Source organism: Catharus ustulatus, chromosome 6 (genome assembly GCF_009819885.2).
Source record: "Catharus ustulatus isolate bCatUst1 chromosome 6, bCatUst1.pri.v2, whole genome shotgun sequence".
Taxonomy (NCBI): Eukaryota; Metazoa; Chordata; class Aves; order Passeriformes; family Turdidae; genus Catharus; species Catharus ustulatus.
The window spans coordinates 46,989,248-47,014,480 of record NC_046226.1 but is presented as its reverse complement, the minus strand read 5'-3'; the positions used below and the strand labels follow the sequence as shown (position 1 = coordinate 47,014,480).

Genomic DNA, 25,233 nt, shown 5'->3' with positions numbered 1-25,233 from the left:
GGCTCCCCGCCCTGCCCGCTGCGTGCACAGGCGCATGCGCAAGAGGGCGCAGCTGCGCGGCCCCGGGGGCGGGCCCGAGCGGGTCAGGTGACGCGGGGCCGGTGCTGAGTGACGGGCGGCGGGACCGGGATCGGGGTTGGGAGCGGCATCGGCGGCCTGGCGGGGCGGGAGGAGGAAGAGGAGGAAGGGTCTCGGCCGCGGCCCCGGCGAGGCGCCATGGCGACCACCGTCACCACCCAGCGGGGCCCGGTGAGTGCTGCGGGCGCGGCGCCGCCGCGGGGCCTGCTCAGTGGTATCTCCCGTTACCGCTCGCCGCGCTGGGCGGGCGAGGCCCGAAGCTTGGAGACCCCGGTGGGCCCGCCCGGCCTCTGCCAGCGCCGCTGTGGGAGGGAGGCTCCGTGTCTCTCACCCTGCCCTGCCCCAGCTCCCTCCGCGCCCGAGGGGGGAGAGGAAAAGCCCTCTCATCTTCTCCAGGCTGCTGGGATGCGGAGGAGGGAAGTCTGCCTTGCCTCCCGGTTCCCCATCTCCGAAGAGGCTTTGGGAAAGGGGAGGGGAAAGTCCCTCCTAACTGCGCGGAGTCCTTGGGGCGGCTGTTCTGACCGTTCTTTGTCCACAGGCCTTTCCAAGGAGGAAAATGCTTACGCTGACCCGGAGCTAAACCGCTTTAGCTTGGAAGGAGAGCGCGGCTCCCTGTGCTCGGGGCCGCCTGAAAGCTGGAACGGCGCATCCAGTGTAGGATGTAGGCGTGCGTGTTGGACGGGAGCTGAGCCGTCTTAAAACCAATTTACCAGCCTTCTGGGAGGTGGTGGTGATGACAGTTTATTGGGAATATGTTACTGTCTGGTTTTGCCCAGGGATAATCATACCTCACCTCGGGTTGTTCTACATGTGAGGTGTTACAACATCAGCTTTCTACAGATGTGCTGTTCTGGTCTGTTCCTCCTGTCTGAAAGGATCTGGTAGTCATTGACAATATGATGTTGCTTATGGTGAAATGAGTGCTCTTAAGAAACAATAAATTTTCACTGCTGTATTTTATTATGTAGAAACAGCTACCTTTTTTTTAATTTATGCTGCCTGGTAGAAAGAACAGTAAGGTGGGTTACTGCTAATCTTGAAAAACTGCACTGCTGTCACTTCTCTTGTGACAGTAATATGATATGGTCGTCAGTTTTACTCCTTAAAGTGCCTTATATGTTTTATTTATCATAACTGCCTGGTCCTTCTTGCATTTTACTCTTCTAGATCTCTTGTTCTAGAATTTCCCATGTACTCCTGTATAATCTGTTGGCAATCTTTTGTTTCCTAAACTTGCTTGAAGCCTGACAAAAGGAGCATGATGATTTATGTCATGCAACTTTGGCTTTCTGGACTTCAGGTTTTGGGTTTGGTTTTTTTGCAACAATGTTCCTAACATTGCTGTACATGCTTTTCTTCCTTACCCACTTTAGAGATTTGAATGTTTTCAAATGAATGAATAAATTATGCAATATTAAGCAGGCATTCACAACTGAGGGTGGTGATATGGTACATTCCAGCCTGTCTTAATTCTCTTCAGAGAGGAAGATAAAATTCTACTAGTTTCTATATACGCAACTGCATTACAGATGAATAGCCACTAAATGGTGCTAAAGGATTGCGAGCTGCTTTTTTCTTTACTGCTGGAGAGAACAGTTCAGTCTCTCTGTTTGAACAAGCAAGAAAATATTCAGGGTTGTTTCGTGTGGTTAAGAAACTAAAGTGGGCTGTTGCCAGTCTTACACCTGCACTTTCTAGTTTGTAATGCTGCTTACTTGGTGCACAACTAAAATTTCTTATTGCTGTTCAGTTGAAGCAGAATTCATCCTGTTAGTATCACTGTCCCTTTTCAGGATGTAATCTTTCATGAACAAAACAGGTTTTAAAATCTAAACTGTAGCTGAATATGTAAGACCTGCTAAGTGATACCTTTTACAACTGAGAGTATTAATGGACAGTTTGACCAGGCTTTAGATTTAAACTGAGACACCAAAACGTTGTATTTGTGATTCCTTATCTAGCCAATCATGCCCAAAATAACTCTGGTTACTCTTCATGATTATCCATCATGCTGGCAAATACATCAGGTCCTTCAAAATTAGATTAAGTACCAACCTATGGCTGCATAGACTTGTGCTCCTAATTTCCATAGTAATCACTACTCTGGTGAGTAGTGGCACTGATGAGTTTTTTTCCTTGAGACTTCAAAACTTCTTATGCTCTTGTCAAAAGTCCCTTTCTTGTAGGCTCCTTCAGGGACTGGAGGGTGCACTGTGGTCTCCCCAGAGCCTTCACTTCTCCAGGCGTAGACACAGATGTCATGTGGACACTCCTTCTGTCTTTAATTTTTAACTCATGCTTATATACCATAGTTCCCACCATACTTTGCAGATATTTTTACCCCGTGCTTTATTCATGTGAAATGTGCTCCATTTCAGGTTAACAATTGAGATCTCCTTTCTCTTTGTGTTGCATCTCAGAGGAGAACCTGGGTCTGTTTTCTCAATGACTTCCTTGCAGATAGAATGCTGCTACAAGGTGCATTCTAACTTTCTTCTATTCTAACAAATCCTCAGCCTGACCTCACAAGTGCTCCACCTCTTTTCATGGGCCTTCTTGGTGGATCTTTGCTGGGCTCCCTGCATCATTTTTCATGTGCTGCTGGCCCCAAACCATTGCAGTGTTCCAGATGTGGTTCAGCAGTTGTTTCCTTCTCTCAGCCCACTGGCTGGATTCTTACTAATCCAGTACATTTTCTGTTAGGATTCATTGCTGCAAGAGCTCTCTGCTCATCCATGTTTTGCTTGCTCTCCACCTCTGTACAGGTACAGGCAGTTCTGCCAGCTGCTCTGCAGTCTGTACTGGTGCCAGGCATTTTTCTGGCCAAAGTACAGGTCTTTGCCCTTTGAATTTCATGAGATTCCTGCCAGTGATTTCTTCCATCTCTCTAGTTGGTCCTGTCCTCAAGTATACCAGTCATTTCTCCTGAAGTTGAATGTCATCTTCAAAACTAAGGATGCCTTTTGTCTTGTGCTTTTGTTACTGAGTAAGAATATCAGACACGGAAGGTGGTTTCCATACAGACCTCTGAACCAGCTTCAGTTTTCACCAACCTCCAGCGTCATTAACCACTGAACTTCAGCTTCCGAGCTCAATGCCTCAGTCAGTTTTTCACCCATACAGTACTCCACCCATTCAGATTGTAATGATCCTGCTTTGATACCTTCTGCATTTTCCTTAGTCATGTATTCTTGTTTTGGAGAAGGCAGATGGCTCATCAACTTTATATTCTTTAAAGCCTTGGTAAAGGCTGGCTATTCCTAATCCCTGATAGGCTTTTTTTTTCTTCATGTGTCAAGGAATGTCTTCCAGAAGCACTTGCTCTGTGAATTTCTTAGTAACTGAGGTGAAGCTGACCTGCCTGTGGTTAGTCAGATCATCCTTCTTGCTCTTTGGAATGCTGGGTATGAGATTTGTCTTTCTCCAGTTAGAAGGGACTTCCTCTAATCTCTATGACCTTTCAAAGATGTTAAAGAGCAGCCTTGAACAAATATCAGCTCTCTGAGGACCTCTGGATGCTTCCTATCTGGTACAACTTTTTTCTTCAGTGTGTAAAGCATAGAATAATAGTTCAAAATTTTGTCATTCACTTTTTCTTTAAAACAGTGAAATCAAATAAAGGAGAATTGCCGTAAATTTTTGAGTAGTTGGATGTTTAAAGCTCTTTGATGTTTTGAAGAAGTTTCATGTTAGACTTCTTTGTTAATTGCTAGTGTGGTAACCTTAATTATGGTTCCCTGAGTCTGAGCATATGTTTCTGTAAGTCAGGGCATTTGTGGCTGTGTTTGGCTCTGTGTCCCTTTCCCTCCCTTACACAGGTAACAGTACTTGAAGAATCAGTGAGTTGAGGGTTCTGACAACTTACCTTCTATTCCCTTTACCTCCAACCTTGTTTCTTCTTATCAGTGTTATACACTGACCCACTTTACAACTCTCTGGCACCATTTCATGTTGCATAAGAAGCAGGAAGGTGAGACTGAGACAGCCCCATCCTCAGTTACATCAAATAGCTGTAGAATATCACACCATGTTCAGTTTGAAGAAGCTGAGATGCAGTTTTTATACCTGCAGAATTCTACCCTGAAGATCCGTAAAACTACCTCTTACATGGTTGTAGCACATGGGAGGGGCAATGTTATTCTATTTCTAGATAATCCATACTTTGGAGATGCAATGATGTCAGTAAGGTTTATTAGAAAGTGATTATAAAGCAGGTTTGTTTTTGTCTTCTGAATTGTAGTCCCATCTCTGGCCTGTTGCTAAATGGAATTAATTTTTTGTCCTGCAGCTAGTCACAGAACATGCTTGAATTTCACATTCTTTCTGAAGTGTAGTAGAGGGAAGTGTGTTTGTTTCAAAGCGATTGTGGAGTAGGATCAGTGACACAACCTTGTAATGTATGGTTTCCTTGCTTTTAAAATAAAACCTGTGCTTGAATTCTGGTTATGTAACTTTGTATTTTTAATTCAGGTTGGGAGGTGGCAATTATGTGCCTGCTTTTAAATGCTTTGAGGAAGATGTAAATTGACCTGTTTTCTTTAAAGATAGAAAGATTGTATGATACTGAGTTGTCTCCATCAATATGGAATCGGCTGATAATTAGCGTAAGAACACACTGACTAGTGTATTTCCTTCAATGAGCACCTCTCCTAGATAGTTTACTGTATCGCCAGTAGTTGTGAACCAAGTGTTAGTCAGAACTGAATGGGTGTGTGCATCTCCTGTTTCCCTTTCTGTTTTGGATAGGTTTGCCACTCAGATCTTTTGAGGACTTAGTTATCACTAGATGGTTTTAGTTTCTATGTATGTCAGTTCTGCAGTTCTAGGATAAGAGTGTGGCTTTGTGTGAGGTAACTGAATAATCTAGAATCAGCTTAGCTGCTGTAAGAAGACTTCAGGGTCCTTTGTGGACTTTTCCCCCTTTGGACTGCAGTATAGAGATTAGTTCGTTTATTTTATTTTGGAGCAGATGTTGGCTAACTGACATGAAATAAAATTTCAAAAGGAAAAGCTATTATTAGACTTCTGTTGCGAATGACTTAAGCGTTCCAGTATCCGTGTGAAGATGAAGACAAAAGAGGCTATCCTGTTTTCTGAAGTTTAACAGAGGGAGCTTGCATAATACAGAGATGGGATTTCAAGGGTGCAACCATCACTTCTGACTATGGGAAATGTTTATAATGTCTATTCCTAGAGGTGCTAATAATATCAGATTAGAAACTTCCTGGAGGAGTAGGGTTCGAGGGGGTCCTGCTCCTATTTTGCCTAAATGGATTATGTTTTCTTTTAAAATTATATGTATTCCAATGAGAAGGCTGTTACATCACGTCTCTTTGACAGCCAAACTTAAATATGCTTTCTTTTATTATTAACTTCTAGCTTAGTTTTTTCTGCTCTCTGCCTGATTTTTTCTTTCCACTTCTTAAAACTTCAGCTGCTTTTTAATTGTAAAATTTTAAGCTGCTTGTAAGCAAAACTGATTCCCTTTTTACTCTGCTTCCCAATAACCCAGCAGCAGGCATTCAGTGCTTCTTCCTGAACTTTTCAGATAAACTTCCTTTTTGGCATGTGACACCTACCGTTGCCAGGATCCTGAGGCTCTCAGATAATCATACGAAATAGTCATACATGTGATTTGGCAAGACCTGCAATTTCTGTCTCCAAGATGCAATGTTGACATGCAAATGCTGTGTAATCTTGAAAGCTATGTCCTCAAGGCCTGTTAGCTTCTTAAATTATGTTCTGTAGGCATGCATCTGCCAGATACATGATTGAGTAATCGTGCTTGGGATTGCAACGTGAGAAATTGCGTTGTCATTTGTCTCGATGAGCTAGACAGTTCTGTATTAAATATGGAATCCACTCTATAGAAAGCAGAAATGAATACAGCATAATTAAAAATTTTCTATGACACTTTTTTTTTGCATTTTAAATTTTATTGTAGATCTTTGATATTTTAAAATTACAATCTCTCTGAATGTATTTGAAGTGATAATGTTCACTGAGTATTTAAAACCGAGAAACAATCAGAGTTGTTGAATTGACAAGCAGTGGGTAGAAACTTTCCCTTTATACTGTAAAGCTAACAGAAACTCTCATGGGCTGTGCTGATGCATATTGGTCCCTGTGACAGAAATTCCCTACTACTACTTTTTGTCCTGACTCTTTCCCACGATGGGCCAGATTTTTAATTCCTGCATTGTTGTTTGGAATGTGGGGGAATTTTGTCATCAAGGTTAGTTGCAGGCTGGCTATGTTTAACACTGGGAAAGCATTAGGACATCTTTATTGTGTTGCGGGATTTGGTCCATAGGAATCTTGTTTTACAGTCTGTCTTGATGGTGTCTGTGGAAATGACCTTTTAGATGAAAGCACTGTGTTGTGTCTTGGCACAGGAACAATTATACACAATGTGGGTGATGAATAAGTGAAAGAACTAGATGTCATCAGATATCATATATGGATGTGTTGTAAAACTTAGTGGTTGTGACTTTTGTATCGACTCCTTAAACGTTTAGTTGCAGAGCAGCTTTGTCTGTCCTACTGTTTTGGAGAGGTTTATGTTGGAAATTATTGTTTCTGAAAAAGCATTCTACATGAGTTGGCAGTTTTGTCATTTAATTAGTTCTTTGTTCATGCTGTCAAAACAAGTCTAAATTCTCTTTAATTTGTTACACTTTGATTTATATTAATCTCTTTCCCATTTTAAAAGTTTAAAGCCTTCTCTTTTCTCCTGTTTCTTTTTTAAGGTATTTGTTGGCGAGCTTCCTCAAGATTTTCTTCGCATTACCCCAACCCAGCAGCAACAGCAAATCCAGCTGGATGCCCAGGCAGCTCAGCAGCTACAGTATGGAGGAGCAATGGGCACAGTAGGAAGACTCAGTATTACTGTAGTACAGGTATAAATTATGCCATCTTTGTACAACTAAGTAATTTTAAACAATTAATGCAGTTTTTAAAATTGGTGGACACAAAAAGATTTTGTATTGGAATTTGAGTTCCTAAATTGCTTGTAAATAGATAGGCATTCTTAAAGGTTTTGTAGCTTCATTTTTCTGTACATCAGCATTTTGTCCATTTTCATGTTTCATCGCTGCCTGGTGCAGCGATTTCCTGTAAACCTTGCTATTATAGCACGTAATCAAATAAATTTATGGGGTTTTTTACAGTGAACAGGTTTCTCTGAAAACTTCTGTTCAGAGGCTTCCTGTAGTTCCTGTACTTAATATTGGAAGACATTAGTAATTTTGAGAATATTATAAGAAACTGCAGTTCCCTTATTATTGTTCCACATCCTTCTCCTCAAAGCTCTTCTCCAGCAGAGTGGCCCAAAGTCTTATTGTCATATATATTGTTTTTCCTTTGTTGAACTTGGAGATTCCTGTCTGTACACTTCTCTTAGCCTGTCAGGGTCTTCTGAATGGCAGTACAACAGACTAGACTCTTTTCTATCTGTCTAGGAATTCATGCAGGAATGCTATGGGATCTTGGCTGTGTGTTGAGACATGTGACATTATGGATAGGAGACTTGCCATGGTCTCTATACCATGTATCTATAGAAGATGAAAATCTGGTTGAAGTGCACTGTATTTAAATATGTGTTGATAAAGTATGTCAGACAGCATCCCTTAATTCTGTTACTAATAAACCGATGGAAGATCAGAAAAAGTTTCTGGGGAGGTAATTTGCTGCTTTTTTTTCCTTGCAGATATGTAGGGATGGTGGTGGGTTTGTCTAAGCACAGCTGATTATTGCCTTTTTTTGTGATGGAAGTTTGATAAGCTGTCGAATCCCACAAATGGAGAGTATAGATAGGGCTTAGTTTGGATGCCAGCTTTCTTACTTTTATTTTAAAGTCCACATTTACAAGAAACAGTTTGAGACCTTTCCTCACCAGCTTTAATGTATGAATTGAGGAACCGTTATGTTCCCTGAAGGAGAAAAGGGCTTTCCAAGCCTGAGGTGCGGCCTTTGTGGTAAATGTTACACAGTGCAGGACCTCGACTGTTGTGAGTTCTGTAAACATCCTGTGGGTGGGAGATGCCCTGGGGCACCATGGTTTGTCACTTGTCTTACTACAAAAAGAACCAAGGGCTGCTTAGTACAGGTCAAAGAAACAGCACATCCAAAAAGCCCGACTTCTGCTTGAGCACAGCTGTGCAGCAGTACTCTGTGTTGTGCTCAGGACTGTCATCGCCTTGTTTTGTTCTAGTCTTCTGATGTTACAGCAGAAGTTTGTCAGATCCCTTCTGATGCTGTACAGCATCTGTTTTTATAGTAATGTGCAGCCTTCAGTTGTCCACTGAATTAACTGCTATTGAGTGCACATGCTGAAATAAGTGTTTAATCACTTTGAAATATATGATCTACTGTGACTAGTTTACCTCAACTGAACTGCTTTTGCAGGCTTTTGCAGGCTGTGCTTTTGGACTGTGTGATATTCTTGAAGGTACTGGGTTTCTGTATTTCATCCTTTAAAAGAATTCAAGTGGAGGAGAGCAGGCTACCTACGACATTACACTTGTGATTGTGTTTTAGAGATAAGACACCCAAGGAAAAATTGAACTTGTTACAATGTCCTTGTAATCATGTATTTTGTGCTTTGGTATGAAGTAATTTATTTTAGCTACAGTGAAGATGTTATTTTCTATAACAGGTTAAAAAGATGTTCCCTTTTCAAGCTCTCCTAGACACTTAATGGTGTTACTGGCTTATGTTTCAATCTGAATGCTGTTTCTCTGTATTTTTTTAACTCTTTGTCACAGAATTTAATCTAGTTCTTTGTTCAATATTTGTTTCTTACTGTGAACTAATAGTAATTAACTTCTCAAGTTAATGTCAGTATTATACACTTCCTGGGTTTCTTTTCTTTTCAGGCCAAACTGGCAAAGAATTACGGGATGACGCGCATGGATCCGTATTGTCGAATAAGGCTGGGATACGCTGTGTATGAAACTCCAACAGCACATAATGGAGCCAAGAACCCCCGCTGGAACAAAGTGATTCAGTGCACTGTTCCCCCGGGTGTGGACTCCTTTTATCTAGAGATATTTGATGAGGTCAGAACTGCTATATATTTTTTCTACCCCTCCTCATCTCTGGCTTGTACTGAGGTTGAAGAATGAGTTAGCACAGACAGTTCCTTAGCCGTGTTCTCTGGGAGATGACAAAAATTTTTCATAATTCCAAAAGTAGAAATTCACAAGGCTTTGCTCTTCCCCAAGTATGTCAGAACTGTTACTTTTCTTTGGCAGCTGATAAAGGGGCATCAGCAGGCTTGCCTGCAAAGGAAGAGAAGCAAAAGATCTCTGAGTGCTATTTAATCTCCTCTTGGCTATCAAAATGCCCTGCAGCTTTATGTTCTTCACTGTCGCTATTAAAAATAGCCTGTTTTACAGTGCTGTTTTTCTTGAAAATTCTTTGGTGGTATTCTAACCTAGGAAGAGCTTGGAAGCTTTCCCAAGTTTGGAATTTCCGAGAATAAAACTGTCAAATACAGACTGTGTGTAGTCACTAGGATTTATTAGGAGAAACTAAGAGGCTACAGCTAAGGTTAAAGTCATGGTTTGCCTTTTTTTTTGTTGCCTCTCTCACTGTATATAATAAAGCATGACAGTGCAGCAGCTGTGTGGTCATTACACAAGCGAGGCTTTTGGATGCTGCTTTAAGGCTTAGCTAATTGGTTCAAGTGTCTGTTTCATTGCTGCAACAGGCATGTAGATCAGAACTTCTATCTGCTGTGTAGCCTGTCATAGTAAACAGAAGTTGTTTATGTTCATGTATTGGCCTCTGATGTGATGTCATGAGATTCACACAGCCTGTGATGATGTTAGGATGCTGTATTTCTGGAGTGTTCTGCTTCAGGTTTTCAATTTCAATTTAAATATCTGCAATCAATCTATAATCCTGCTTAAAAGTGTCCTTCATCCTTGTTGGAAAGGAGATGGCCAAAATATATATTGATACTTCAGTATTTTCAAAGGGAATAAAATTAATAAAGTTAATAGCATAAAAGTGAAGTGTCAGTCAAGGATAATTTTGAGTTTAGGGTTTCTTTCAGGACAATTAATTGTTAATATTTTTCAAATTATATTTCAGAGAGCCTTTTCAATGGATGACCGCATTGCTTGGACACACATTACAATTCCTGAGTCTCTGAAACAAGGAAATGTGGAGGATGAATGGTATAGCTTGAGTGGAAGGCAAGGTGATGACAAGGAAGGAATGATAAATCTGGTTATGTCATACACGGTAAGCTGAGTTTGGGGTGGGAAGGGAGAGAAGCTTCTTAAGGAGTGGGAGGGAGATATTTTAGACTGACATAGATCTCTTGGACCATACTGTGTGTTAGCATGTGTTGGCTTTTAAAATAATTATACTTAATTCTGGGAGTAGCAGTCAAAAATATTTGTAAAGACAATAAATACTTTGTGGTGAGGTGGCAAATGGGTATTTATCTTGTTTTGCAATTACCAAAATTCTGCTTATTCCTGTTGTTGAGGATTACACTGAGAGCAGGTACTGGATGTGCAGCTGCAGTGAGAGCTGCAGGTTGTGCCCTGGCTGGGGACAGGTGGGGCCCCAGGAAAGGGACCATGACCTGGTGCTGGGACCTGTGGCACTGGCCAGGGGACTGGACACTGGTAGGCAGCAGGAGCTGCTGAGTCTGGGGAAGACCCCAGACTGTGAGGGTGGAAAAGCCCAGGGATTCCTTTCTTCAGGGGCTCTCCCTGGAGGCACCAGCTCGAGCTGTTTCTGTGTTAGTGCACCATGATTAAATTATTTGAAGGATCCAGATGTCTGAGGCACTGCTGTAGGAAACCCAGGGCTGAGCTGGTCAGGAAACCCTGTCTGGCTGTGAGTGTGGGGTGTGCAGGGAGCCAAGAGGGGCACCCAGGGGTCACTGGAGCCACCCACTGCAAAGGGGCCTCAGTCTCAGCAGTTACAGACTGGAGTGGGTGCCAGAGTGGCTCCTGGATACTCAGACAGGAAAGTTTCCTTACCACATGTAATATATATAAAAAATAAATCCTCAGCTAAATGGTCCATTGTGATTTCTGTTTTAATAATAATTATTTTTAAAAGGCTTTATGGAATCTAACATAACTTTCCCCTCCTAAATCATTAAAAATTCATGTCAATTTAAAAGCAGAATAATGGAAGCTCTTCTCTGTCTTAGGTGTTTCTTGGGTAGTTGGAATGCTCTTTCAGATGACACTGGTTTTCACTTCCTTTCTTGTTCATTTGCTGCTACTGGTCATGAGCTGCAGACTTACACTGGTTTGTTTAGCAGCTCCTGGAGTGTCCTCATCTGTCACCTTTGTTTCAAGTAGCTGTTGGATTACATGTAGCACGTGCAGCCCTGAATGCTTCCTACTTGTATATCATGAGAAGTTCCAAGCTTCTGTTAAGTGCACAGCTGGGAACAGATATTCCCTGCTGTTTGAAATTCACATTCTGCCCCAGATCTGAACAGTTGTTTCATTACCCTGGGGAGAAAAGAGTTTATAATTAACCTTGAAAACTGTCTCCCTGTTCATAATATTTAATATTTTCAAGGATCAAACTGAACTGAAATGTAACTGAAGTAATTGTGGTAGTAAAAAGGAATGGAATTAATTTGATATTTTATTTGAAGCACTATTTTACCTCAAAAATAATTGATTTAAACTAAAATTTGCTTCAAGGAGCAGTGTACTGCTTTTAAAAATGAAAACTAAGAATAAAAACCAGATTTTGTCTAATATTTAATTTACCATGAGTATGTTGTATATTCATTTTGCAAGACTAAAGCACAAAAGCTGGTTAAACCTGTATTTTAAAATAATGCATTTTGATAACATTTCATCACTCTTGTGAGAGACGAGTTTGACATGATATGTTTTTATTGATTCACAGGCAAATTAATTGCCATTTGAAAGATGGTAGTTCAGTTAGTTTGCCTGAGATTTTGCTTAATACAGATTAGCACTCAGCATAGTCATATTGTGCTATTGAGCATGGATTGCAATGTGATGACTTGTTTGCAACACTTTGAATTGATGGCATTTTTGACTGTTTCCTGAGTTGTTCTAATCTGTGCTTTTTCTGTCAAGTCTTTGCCAGCTGCCATGATGATGCAGCCCCAGCCAGTGGTCCTGATGCCCACTGTATATCAGCAAGGAGTTGGATATGTGCCTATAGCAGGTATGTTTTCTCTCCTTGAAGACTGTGAACCTTCCAGATGAAGGGTGTTGCAGAAATAAATACCAAATTACTCCTTTTTTTTAGGAATGTAAAGGAAGCAGTTCTTCCTTAGCCACTTTTCCCATTATATAGTTTTATGAGAAGAGGGAACAAATTAAGTACAGGTCTGACTTCAGTCTTGTACCCTGTTTAATAGAGCTGCATGAGTTTGATTCAATGGATTAAAATTTCATCCTATCAAGTCGTGAAGGCTTCTCTTTTTGAGTATTTATTTAACACTTCGATCAGGTCACTGAATAGCTATCTAGCCGGCTGCACTGTAAGTTGTGCTTACTTAAATGGTGGCAAGCCATGTCTGAAGCTGTTTGCACTTGAGAGAGTGCCCCAAATGAATTGTGCTGTCGGAACTGCAGCTTCTGTAGCCCACACCGGGATTAAATTTTCTGTGGTCTTTGAAGATGCTTTATTGGAAAGAAACTTGCTGCACAGCATGTGAAGTATTCACAACTCAGTGAATGAAAAACGTTAGGGAGCTCTGAGATAGCTCTTTTTGATGTATTTACATAAACTACAGCAGGTATTGTCAGTGCTTTTGGTTGGTTTAGAGAGAGTTTTGGATTTGTAGAGAAAGATGTGTTAACTTATGTTTTGTAATTTTTCTGTTAAAGATGAAAAGTTTAAAGTATGGAAATAAGGAAACTGTAAGTTCAGTTGAGTATGTTTCACATACAACTCTGAAAACCTCCAGTTTATTCTATGGCTATCTATTCAGTAGTTTGTGTACTTTTCAGGGAAAGTAAGAGATAAATTCACATGTTTTTAACTTCTTTATGTGCAAGTTTATGGATGAATGATAGTGTGTGTGGGACATAATTGAAGTGCTAAGGGATGACACAACAGATACATATATTTTATTTTTCCTTTGTAAGACTAGGAGATGATTGAATTTAAAATGACTAGGAGATGAATTTAAAATTCCATTTGCTGTAGAAACAAACCTCATCAACAGAAGACTGTATATGTAAGTTAGAAAGCATACCTCCTGTTTCATTTCTAGAGGGGAAAGTTAGAGCAAAATATGGAAAAGTTGAGCTGCATACTTTATTCCCTGATGAAAACGTGCAGTTTGCTTAATTTTAAGTTTTTTTTTTAATCTCTGTATCTTAATTGTCTTAAGACTTGCTAGTGAAGTGCTTTGAACTGGAGTCTACGTTCCAAAGGGTGATTCTGTTGTAGATCTTCTGTAGTGAACTTCAAACACAGTCATCTTGCTTATAGTTAAAAGATCTGATAGAAAGTGCTAGCAAATTTCTTGAATAGATTAAAATAAGAATATTCATATTACAAAATTTCTGTGCCAGAGTATAAATAGAAGAAATGAAGCAGAGACTAGTTTCATGTGTAATTGACATAGAATTGAACAGATAAAACTTGTAGAAGACCTTCAAACTTGCTACGCAAGTACTGGATCTTCAAATCAGGATATTCTGTAAATTATTTATCTTGAGAATATTTTCTATTTGGACAAGTGAAGAAATAACTAATAATTTGCAAATAATAGTAATGTCTGACATTTTAGTAGCTAAGAATTTGGGATCTATATGGTGGAACATTGCCCTTCTACCAAGATCCAGCATGTTTGTTTTAATTACTGCTATAATACTATTCTCTATTCAGAATTCTTCCAGCATCTGTGACTTGTATTTTTAAAGCATTGCAAAGTTCCACCCCTGGATTGGAACTCTTCTTTTGTTCTGGGAAAGGTTGAGTATACTTCCTTGACTTCATAAATGCCAAACTTTTTACTACTCACCTTCAACCTACATTTGGTATTTTTTACTCTTTTAAAATATTACTGTCCTTTGTGTTTGGTGTTCTAGAATTTATGTGGACATCATCAAAATTTCCCGAAGCACTGTGAGTTCTAAAGCTTTGACTTACTCACTAATCAATGACCCACTCATAATAACTAGTTGGATGTTTAGGTTTGGAGTTGGAAAGTGACTTGGCTGCAGAATACTTCTGATGTTTCATGGCTTAATAAAAGTAATTTGAAATTATAAAAAGAAACAATAGTGCATCTTAGAAGACATCTTGGAGTTTTCTGAAATACTTTCTGTATACTGGACTAGATGCTCCTTCTGAATTCTATAAACTCAGGAAGGTGCATGCAAAATGCTGACCTTCCTTGCACAACTGAACTATTTGCATCTTCTGGGCCCACTCTGTTTGCACATTTCCTTTGCAACACTGTACAATGTTTGCTCTCTTCTTTTTGAGACTGCTTCAGGAAAGGTAAAGGACATCAGCATGCTCCTACTTTGCATAGTTTTAGTTCAAGTTTTTCACCTGTGCAGCTAATTTAATGTAGTCAGTAAACAAGTTCTGCTTTTCCTTCTGAAGAGTGGAAGAGTATCATTGAATAGTTTATTATATTTGAAATAAATGGAATTCTACTGTAGATTGTCAGAATTGAAGTCTTATCTATGATGGAAATACAGTGACTGGACTAAAATGCTTATCCAGTTTTAGCAGTTACTTGTTAACTGTCCAAAATAACTGTGCTTTAAAGAGAGATGGTTAAGTCAAATTTAGGTGTATCACAAAGGCCAAGCTGGTTTTCTGTAACAGAAAACTTCTGTTCAAAACTAACTTTCTAATTAACCAGCCTTCTAATTACTGCTGAAGCAGCTAATTACTGTCACGCTCTGTCATAAAAGCTGAGTAAACACTAGAAACAAGCAGATAGCCACTGTGGTAAGCAGATGAACACAAGTAATGCTCATTTCCTCATATTTGGTGGTAGATGGGGCTGTGTTATGAATGGCCATAGTATATTCTTGCACCGTGGTAATTAACTGAAAAATTTTTACAATTGAAAACTTGACAACAGCACTAGCTGTTGCTTACAAGCTATAGCTGCCATAGTTGATGTATCTATGGATTGGGTATGCAAAAATTAGAACTTGTTAACCCTGATATTATTATAGAAGTTGAGTTTATCTACCACCTCCTCCTGTTTCTTTTTCTTAAGATTACTTAATTTAAACTGTAGAATATTTTGATATACTGGTACTTGCAGTATCTTCTTGTAGTGAACAGTACCAGACAACTATGAGCTAAAAAATGTTAGTTCAATAAGCAAGCTCAGTTTAGCTTTCTTATAAGCTAAATATCCATGAGTTAAATAGGAAACTTGCTGTTACTTATTTTATAAACTCTCATGTTAAAAGTGTGTTAAAAACCTGTGTGTTTCTGGGTCCTGTCAGCGTTAAGAATATCACTTTTCATTGAGGCAAGGTTGTGTGTGCATGTACATTATTCCTTTAGGTATCCTTATTGAGAATCGTGGGTTAGCTTGTGATGTTACTGGTATTTATTCAAAAAACCTTGGGTGTATGTTGTCCTTTGTGGTCTGTAAAATAGAATCCTTGCTGCAAACACCTGGTGGCTTACTTGTTTTGGCAACATTTCCCCTGATTGTTACTTCTGCATAAACAACATATTTAGGAAACTTGTTCAGGGTGCCAAAGCAAATTAGTTGAGAGACTGGACTAGCAGCATTTAGTTTTTTAGTATTAGGTAGTTTAGGTTTTGCCCAACTGCCTCATTTTATCCTACTTTCACCTTTGGAAGGTAAATAATTAATATCCTTTTAAAAATAGATTAATATTTCTTTCCCATGTCTTATTCCTTTCCCCTTGTCCCTTCATTTTCACCTGTCTTTAGGGCTTGAGTACTTTGCTCTGGGTAAGTTTCCAAGCTCTTTTCGCACTCCCGTCCTCGTTGACTCAAGAGTCTTTGCATGAACTCACCTAAACAGCTTTATTTGTTACAGCAGACTGTGTCACAAGGTATTGCCACTTGCTTGTCGCAGTAGAACAATTTAATGCATCTTCTTCAAATTATTAAAGCCTCTCTAAGCTGTTGGAAAATCTTTAAAGGCATCTGCTTAGCTTTGAGCTGTAATGGTTAAACTGCTGATAGCAGTGTTGATGAATATAATGTGGTGTTACGATATTCTTCTGAAGCTGTTCTAAGTCAGTGAGCTATACTAGGTGATAGTATTGGTTTTCTAGAAGAGAAACATAATTTTTGCAGTTTGGCCACTGCAAGGTTAGTGGAAATGAAGGTAATGTCACAACGTTTGGTAAATTGGAAAGCAAAAAATTGAGTTTTACGATGACACTGAGAAGACAACGTGCTAATTGCCTTAGTCTTAATTTCCTTAATTAATCTTCAAATAAACTTTCTTTTTAAAAAGTGACACTTTTTTCATCAGTGCATATTTTTCATGCACTTGTGTTTTAGATCCAAGTTAAGTACTTGGCTATAACTCTAAAGGCAAAGCATGTTACAGGAAATCAATTTTCCTTCATTTTAGACTTCCTTTACTGTGACATTTTTGATTTGGAATTATGCAAAGATGACACTGCTATCTTTGATAAAAGCATTGGTCTTCAATCAAATACATTCAGAAAATTTTAGAATTACTTCTTGTGAGATATGATGTCATTTCTTGATGCTCTGAATTTCAGAAAGATGCTGTGAATAAAACTGTTGTGATTGTCACAACGTATTTAGTTTATTCAGAGCAGTGGAATTTTAGCATTTTTCTGTTGTTTCATGCACTTAACTTTTCTAGTAGTTTACAAAGAAGCAACATTTAAAAAATGAGATGACAGGTATATTTTAGTAGTGATTTTGTTCTTGGAGCAACTATCATTAACACTTTTTTTTTTTTTTTAAGAGAAGGGTTACAAATTTCTTCATTTAAATGAAAGAATTCATGCTGAGAAGGTTCCTGAGTTTACTCTGAGAGTCTATGCATGGAACAGAATGATAATGAGTTAAAAAATTAAACTTAGGGCACTTGTCTGAAAACGAAAATAAAATTACAAGTGTGTAATGCCTTGTATGCAGTTGGAAAAAAAGTTTACCCTGTTAATTCTGCTTTGATGCTTTCATTGCTGCTTGTAGCAATTGACTTGCTATTGTTTCATGTATTGGAATGTCACTGCTTATGCCAGCATGCTTGCCATTGCCATTTCACTGAATTGGAAAACAGTGCTCCATTCTTCTGATTTATAACATGTACCTAATATCTGACAGTAACACAGGAGTCCACAATTCCACTGATAGTGGATTCTTACATTGTTTAGTTCCAGTTTTCACATGTCAGTGATACAAGGTTTTTTTAACTTGAAGCAGCTTTTTACTAAACATTGATAATTTGGAAGCCCATTATAACTTTCTCTAATGACTACATATATCTATCTATTTGCTAAATTTCTGTGCTTAGTTCTTCAGTTTTATGCTTATATCTTACTTACTATTTTGTAAATCAGAAATTATGGATGCTTTTAGCCTGAGTGCGGAAAAACCCAAAGTACTCTTAAATTGGTATTTGTATAGCTTGAATGTTGAGTTTCATGAAAAATAAGCATTTATCATGGAGGTATTTATTAAAAATCTGTGATACTAACTCCATTTTTCTGCAGTCTAGTTGTAGACAGCATAAGCTAAAACTGTAAGAGCTGAGAAAATGAGTTTTGAAAATCCTTGGTGAGAAACAGTACAGTCAAGAAATTTCTTACGTCTTAAATTGATTATTTATATTGGAAATATAAATAATGCTTTTTGGCTACTGTCTGTCCAGATGTCTGGCTTCATAATTACCTATTTTTGATGAAAGCAGTAAGGAAAACTGTTCTAGTCTTGATTCTATTTTGGTACTAAAAAGACACTGAAACAGTATTGGTAAGCTGTAGGATACTGTTAATACGCTGTTCAGGTTGATTGTGTGTAATCTTAGGGTGTTGATGACTTAGTAAAAAATTTTAGGAAGTTTATGTTAGAAGTAAAACACAACTTCCATCAGGTACTTTGCAACTTTATTTTTTGAGGCTACACATATTCTCATACCCCTTTTAAATGCCTACGTTGTTTGTAGACAGTGTGAGGAATGAGTTGAGGCTTGTTGAAGCTCTAGAAGAGGCAGTGCAAAATGCTGCTGGGTAATTGGGTGAAGTGTATTTGCAGTGTTGGTGAGGTCTGCACAGTGGTTTGCCTGCAGGGTGTTTGATGGGCCATTCAAACACATAGTGCCAGACAGAATTCCAGGGATTGTGATCCAAAGGCTGTAAAAAGCTGTGGAGCCAAGGTTTAGGGTGGTGCAGAAGAGGTGACAGATACCTGTGGTAGATGTGTGACGCAGATGCATTGGCAGAAATATGATTCCAGTGTGCAGATAACAAATTTATGAGATTATGCCTCAGTATGAACCTTTTTGAGTAGATGCAGCCTGTGTGTTAGACTTAAAGCTTCTAGGTTTTGTTTATTTTTCCTGCTAATAAAACTTAAGATGATTATTAGGGGAATTTTAAAATCAAAATTGAAGAACATAGATAAATAGGGAGGTGTTTACAAATCAGTGATGAATCCCTTCAGATAGGACAGGAGTCAAGATGAGGAAAGAAATATAGAAAAGAGTATATCAGGTGAAATCCTGGGTGCAGTGCTCGCAGTCAGACTATATTCACTTAGTGTACCTGGTCAGCCAGACCAACCTTGAATGTCAGTTATAATGTAGTATTTTTATGCTGACAGAAAAAACAAGTCACTGGGATGCTAAAACATTTGTACATGTTAAAGTTAGTATAGACGTTCCTGAATAAATAGTTAGACTGAAGAAAATCTTGAAGAGACAAGATAGGTATTGAAACTGCTCTTTGCTCTTCTTTAGATGTTAGGTCTGTGTAGAAGTAGTATGATATAATTGCAATATTTTCAAATACATAAGTACTTCAGACATTATATTAAGAGATGAGTCTGAGAAGATGCACTTGTGAAAATTATATTCGTTACACATAGGCTTTATTGTTACGATTCTTGAGCAGTTAGTCAGAATTCAATAGAAGAGAAGCAGCTTCTGATCTACTCCTGAGTAATATATGAAAGCTGATTCTCAAAAAGAGATCTTACTTGAAGATGTATAATGGTGATTGTGCAAATAGTTCATCCTTTGCTTAACTTACAGGGAAGTAATTAAGGTCATAGATAGAAAGCAAACAGGTAAACTAAAACCTGTGTAAAAGAAGCTGGATGTTCAAAGAAAATGTGTGCCAAATTTAAAAAACCCAAAACCAACACTCAGAAACTCCTAAGAAGTATGAAGTAAGGCAGTAAAGTATATTTCTGAAAAAAATTGGTACATCTCCCATATATGGAGATATGAAAGTATTAAATTACATGTTAAATCTAAACTGGTTAGGAGGTAGAGTAACAAGGCTTTTGAAGATCAAATGTGTAAAAGAAGCAGAAATTATTTATTTTAAAGAAGCAGAAAATCTGGAATCATGTAATTAAATAAAGATATAAGTATGTAAGGTAGTTCAGGAAAACCTAGTTGGAATGTTAGACCATAACAGATGAAGGAAATCTTGCTTTCAGGGGACTGGAGTATAGCAAAGTGAAACTTCTATTCAAAACACTTTTGAAGTAACCATTTTCTCTATTGTGTAGAGTGACTAAAACCCAGGAAGACTAGAGTGAACTGCTTTAAACCAAACATGTAGCTAGATAAACTTTAGGAGGAAGTGACATGGTTGTGTAGGAGAAGCCTGTTTGTTAAAATTAAAAGATAATTGAATACATGAAAAAGAACAGTGTGGTCTGTGTATATCACCTTCTCAGCTGCATTTGGAATATGCTACTTCCTAAGCATTCTTTCTGTCATATGATATTCTGATACAATAAAGGTAATCTTATGGTTTAATATCTACTTTAAAAAGCTGATGAACAAATAAAAATAGGTAATTATTCATCTAATGAAAGGAGTTGAATCTGATGCACCTCCTTTGGTGAGGTGCATCAGATTTCTTAAAAAACTAAGGGAGGGGACTAAGACAGTTTGTGAAAACAAACACTGAGCAGTTTTCTAAGCCTCTCTGGCTGACACAGGTTACAGAAGGATGTCATTGTAATAAATGGGAAATAAAATTATATGTTAAGTCTGGTGTTAAAGTATGTGTGAAGAATAATCTTGAATGATATTTGATGACAATTTCTCAATTTGGTCATTACTGTACATGAAGATCTTTGTATTATTATAGACTGCTCTATAATAATCTCAGGTGAATAGTCTTTGAAACAGTGCGTTAATGCTTGAAAGCAAATAGAGAACCAGTACTAGAATTTGTTTCTGTCTAGCTGCAGGTAGTTCTCCGTGCCCTACCTTAGAAATTCTGCAGGAGAACTGCAGAAGCTAACACATAAGGGAGTGGGACTAAGATACTCAAGGGTGTGAAACCACACAGAGAAGTGAAATACACAATTTTCAGAAGTGATAACAAAAGACTGTAGTACGTACCGTTATCTGTTTTCAGTTTTGTACTTAACAAAATGGAGTGTTTTCAGCAATGGTTCTGTGCTTAATGATAAAAGTTCTTAAGTGATGAAAAAGAGATTTTGTCTAGTAATTTTTTTTAACAGGAATAGGAAAACCCATTTTCTAAAACTCTATAAACTGCCAGTGCTTTACTTTACATGGATAGACAAGAAGTTAATGAAAAATCACAGGTCAGATGAATTTTGTCCTTTCTGGAAGAGAGATGAGCAAAGCAGTATGTGCCCCTAGAGTTGTTGCTCTTTTGCCACGTAGTGACTTTGCAGGCTGGATGGAACTTTAGCCAGGAAAAACATCTGCTAAAAATTGTTTATTTGTGTGGTCCAGTCTCCTAGTGGACCAAAGTACCGTGCTTTCCTTTGAATACACTGGAGATTGCATTCATTTTCTTTCTAAATATCAGCTGTGTATATTGTTTGAAAAAACATTTTTTATCACAACATAAATACATTGGGAACTAAAATATAAGGTGGGGAAAACCAACCACAGTTTTCTCTGATGAGCTTAGTGTTTGGTTAGTGAATTATGTGTGAACCTGTTTAATGCAGATTGTACCTAATTTTGAACAGTACTTCTTGCCATACTGTAGTTTATAACTTCTGGAATATGATCTTGGGGAGAAAACCTGTTCCAGAAAAATATTTTCCAGTTGTAACAGTGTAGGTATAATCTCTGCAGTCTTCCTCCTCTGGAGTGCATGTTAAAATAAATAAATGCTGAAGTTGGTGGGTTGGGACAAGCCATGAGCTGCTTTTGTCTTCAAAATCACTGGGATTTTTTGTTGTGGGTTTATTTATTTTTCTTTTCCCCCTTACTCATGTATGTTTTGTGGCTTCTTTCTTCTGTTTTTAACCTGTAGGGATGCCTGCAGTCTGTAATCCAGGCATGGTACCAGTGGCAATACCACCTCCTGCGGTCAACCCTCAGCACCTGTGTAATGAAGAGGACCTGAAATCTATCCAGGACATGTTTCCCAACATGGACAGGGAAGTAATCCGCTCAGTGCTAGAAGCTCAGAGGGGGAACAAGGATGCAGCTATCAACTCCTTACTTCAGATGGCTGAAGAGTCATAGATGTCCACTTCCTGCATAGTCCCCGTCCTCGATGCCACTTATTTTTACTTGCCAAGCCAGGGATTTAGCTAGAGGAAGAATTTCCCAACAGCTTTCTGTTTGTGCATCATGTGTGACAGGTTATATCCCTTTTCTCTTTGGACAGTGGGATCTTCTCTTTTCTTTCTCAGTCTGTACATACTCAGTTTAGCTTATGTCCTACAATAGAGCAGTAAAGCATCTTTACTATCAGCTGTGCCCTGTGTGGCTATATTCTGATGGGATGGGGAATAATGCTGCTTTGTTTCTTTCTTTCCCCCTTTTCATAAACTTGCTCTTACAAAGTAACTCTATGCAGTACAAGTTTTACTAGTGTTTGTTAGATTGGGAAAAAAAGAATCTTTCCATGGAAGGTTTGCTGTTTAAACACAACTCTTTTGTTAAAAGTATTTAGGTTTCAGCAAGCAGCTTATTTTTGCCAGAAATTAAAGGAGAGACCCTTTCTTATCCTGTGGTGTTTAGTTATTACTGTGATATATTCACACCTTTTAGATGGAAGATTTTTAATTTAATAAGCTAAATTTCTTAGGTTGTGCTGTTGGTATTTGTAATGGGCATCTTCTATTCAATCTAGTCATTGGGCACCAAAGCAATATATTTTCTGGTGTGCATTTGGGGCTTTGTTCTCCCACATACTATTGTTATGAATCAGCAAAATTTTAGGAGGTAACTTTTAACTCATACAGTATGTATTGCTGTAGCAGAGAACGGGACTGAGCCCTAATGTACTCCCATGGTTAATTGCACTCTAACTACTACTTCTGCATTCCCATGGCTATTTCAAAGGATGAGTGCAGAAGGAAAGATACTTATACCTGGAAAATGATTGAAGCAGTAAAGAATTATTTAAGATGTTGTCTTACATTAAAAAGCAGATATCTATGATCTGATTATAAAGCTTCTTTCTTTATACCTATGTTTCAGCGAAGTTATTGCTTTACATTAGTGGGAAAACGATTGTATTTTTCCTGTAATAAGAAATAAGCACGAAAAATAGCTTCAGGGTCTTAGAATGGCATTATGAATTGCTCAGTGACTTGTTAGACTACAACTGCTGTAGTCAGTTTATTATTTGATGCAGATGGAAATAAAATTCTTCGTGAGAGACAATTTAACATATCTGAGTTACAGTCTGATCCTCAGAGGAGGTGTTTGTATTTATTGTTAGTGTAATTTTTTCAAGTAAGAGTTGATTTTGGAGCTGCAGAATCGTACAGTTATGCACCAGTTACACCTGTTGGATGAATTTCTGCGGTGTCTGTTTTTGTAAAGTAATGCACTTTAAATAGTATGCACCAATTTATTTTTCCAGTGATGTGCAATGTTGCTGTTCTGTTTTGTCTCTTTAATGTTTGATTTCAAACACTTTCTACAATAGCCATAGACCTTTATATTTTCAAGAGTTGAAATGAATGTACACTTGAAATCTAGGCTCTTGAGTGATTCATGAGAACATTAAAGCCAGGTTTGGAATAGGGATCGATGACCCATATTCTCTTCTCCCCCATACTTTATTTCTTGTCCTATGCTTAAAATATTTTCTTTATTATCTGTTAGAAAGCTGATTTTATCCCCCTCCACATTACATTCAAGTAGCCTTTAGGTAACACTGGCAGTAGAGCATGAATATTTATTTTTTTAATCATTAAAAATAATACTGAAACTTTTAAAATACAGCACCAAAAATCATCCCAGTTTCTGACCTTTTAAAGATGTCTTTTCATAATGTGTATTTTTAAGTTTTGTTATGAATCCCTTAACATCTTGAATTTCCCATTGAAAGCATAAGTGTCTTTAAACATCCTCTATTTGGACTTTGAATAATGAAATTCAAGGCTATAGTTCTGTGTGCTGTAGTTGTAGAATTGCCACACTTTTATTTTCTAAAATTAAATGGGTATTCAAGAAATTTGCCCCTTTCCTACAGTCATGGTAAATTTAGTGGTTGAGTAGGTGTAGAGGCATTTGGTCTTTATAGCACAGTGTTTTGTGACATCACGACCCAAAAGGATGAATGTTGGTAAGGATTTAATGCTTAGATACCTCCAGGAAGAGTCCTGTGCTCTAACTTTTACACAGATAGCATGGATTTCTAGGGATGGAAGAATTCAGGGAAAATGTACATATTTAAATTTTTATATTAAAATGGTGGGATTCATAATGCAGCTTTTCATAAAAGCAAGTGGTCACGGTTCAACTTAATGGCTGGTAAATTGTACTGCATCCTATTACAGCTCCATTTCAAGTATAGAACAAAACCACCTTTCAGTCCTAGCTGCTGGAAGGGGTAAGTGCAAAAGTTAAGCTAGCCAGGTTTATTCATAAACTGAGCTCTGGCCCTCTGAGGGAGACTCTTGTTCTTAGATATATTTTTAGTCCGTATTTTTTTCCTAGGCAAATGTTATGCAAAACAGGGTACAAATTTGAGTTGAAAATAGGATATGTAGGAGCAGTATGGCCAGTAGAGGGATTTCACTGTTTTACACTATACTTAAATATTGTTCTGTGGATTTTTTTGTCTTTATTTAATTAAGCATTAGAGATTAAACTCTTACATCAATATTTCTCTTGTTAAGAAGAACAAAATCATCAGCTTTTCAGCATACATATCCTTCCAGTTAAGTTGTTTGTTAGGTTGGAATTGGAGAGAGATTAAAAAAGGCAGGGACTGTTTACTTATTTTAGGGTCTGTGAAATTAAGGTATTGGAACTGAAAGTCTTTTTTTATTTAAAACAAATTTTCAGTCATGATTGTAGCTTTTCAGAAAATGCTAATGGGGTAATACTGTGTTCGATGCTGCTCCTCTGCTCAACAGCTTCCAGCAGCTTGGAGCCAAAGCCAGCTGTATAAGACAGGCATCTGCTAAAAGTTAGTGCTCAGTATAGTTTGAGTCCTGCCAAGAGCCTCAACTTGCTAAAGGTAGGAACATTTTTTGTCTAGCTAGATCCTTGCAATTTCTCTAATGCTCTTTGCATCTGCTGATGGTACTGAATGGTTTTTTTTCCCCCTTATAAACATTATTGCCTGTTTGGTTGGTATGTAATACCGTACAGAGGATGTTTTTTGCTGTAATTATTCTGAAGACATTGTTTCTCTGTATTGAGGTCCAGTGTCCAAATGTGTTTCTTGCACTCTAAAGTACATTAACTTTTTCATTCTAATTTAATAAATGTATCATCTGAATGAAAGTGTATTATGTCTCTGTTGGAGAGCACCACAATGTGAGTCTTTGTCTATAGACTGATCTAAAATTCAAGAACTGGTTACTGTCTTTTATTCAGCATTGAACATTGGTTGGCAAATTACACTGGTTCTTAGTGTGAGACTGGTGGGAACAGTAACAGTAAATGCTCAAAAGTACTTGGAGCATTCCTCTACAGGTAGATGCCTCTTTCTGACTCTTCTAGGGGCTACTTTCTCAAGGAAATATTCTGGTGTTGCAGGTCTG

General features: G+C 38.1%; 1 protein-coding gene across 2 annotated transcripts; it reads left to right on the top strand.

Annotated features, from left to right (window-relative positions):
* Window positions 1–24,976, top strand: LOC116998249 (toll interacting protein). 2 transcript variants are annotated; one of them, XM_033063750.1, is made up of 7 exons: window positions 1–249; window positions 6,828–6,977; window positions 8,955–9,137; window positions 10,177–10,329; window positions 12,174–12,264; window positions 15,994–16,014; window positions 21,531–24,976. In XM_033063750.1, the coding sequence occupies exons 1-7, from the start codon at window positions 217–219 to the stop codon at window positions 21,743–21,745; spliced, it is 846 nt and encodes a 281-aa protein (XP_032919641.1). In that variant the 5' UTR covers window positions 1–216; the 3' UTR covers window positions 21,746–24,976. The 2 variants fall into 2 exon arrangements, with proteins under 2 accessions (XP_032919641.1, XP_032919642.1); XM_033063751.2 differs by lacking the exon at window positions 15,994–16,014 and having other exon boundaries at window positions 101–249.
* Window positions 24,977–25,233: the final 257 nt, after the last annotated feature.

What these genes read in the sequence shown, in the direction of transcription:
- LOC116998249 (XM_033063750.1), top strand. Translation starts at nt 217, where the DNA reads ATGGCGACCACCGTCACCACCCAGCGGGGCCCG. An exon ending in TCACCACCCAGCGGGGCCCG is followed by an intron (nt 250 to 6,827) that starts GTGAGTGCTGCG and finishes TTCTTTTTTAAG; the next exon opens with GTATTTGTTGGCGAGCTTCC. An exon ending in ATCTAGAGATATTTGATGAG is followed by an intron (nt 9,138 to 10,176) that starts GTCAGAACTGCT and finishes ATTATATTTCAG; the next exon opens with AGAGCCTTTTCAATGGATGA.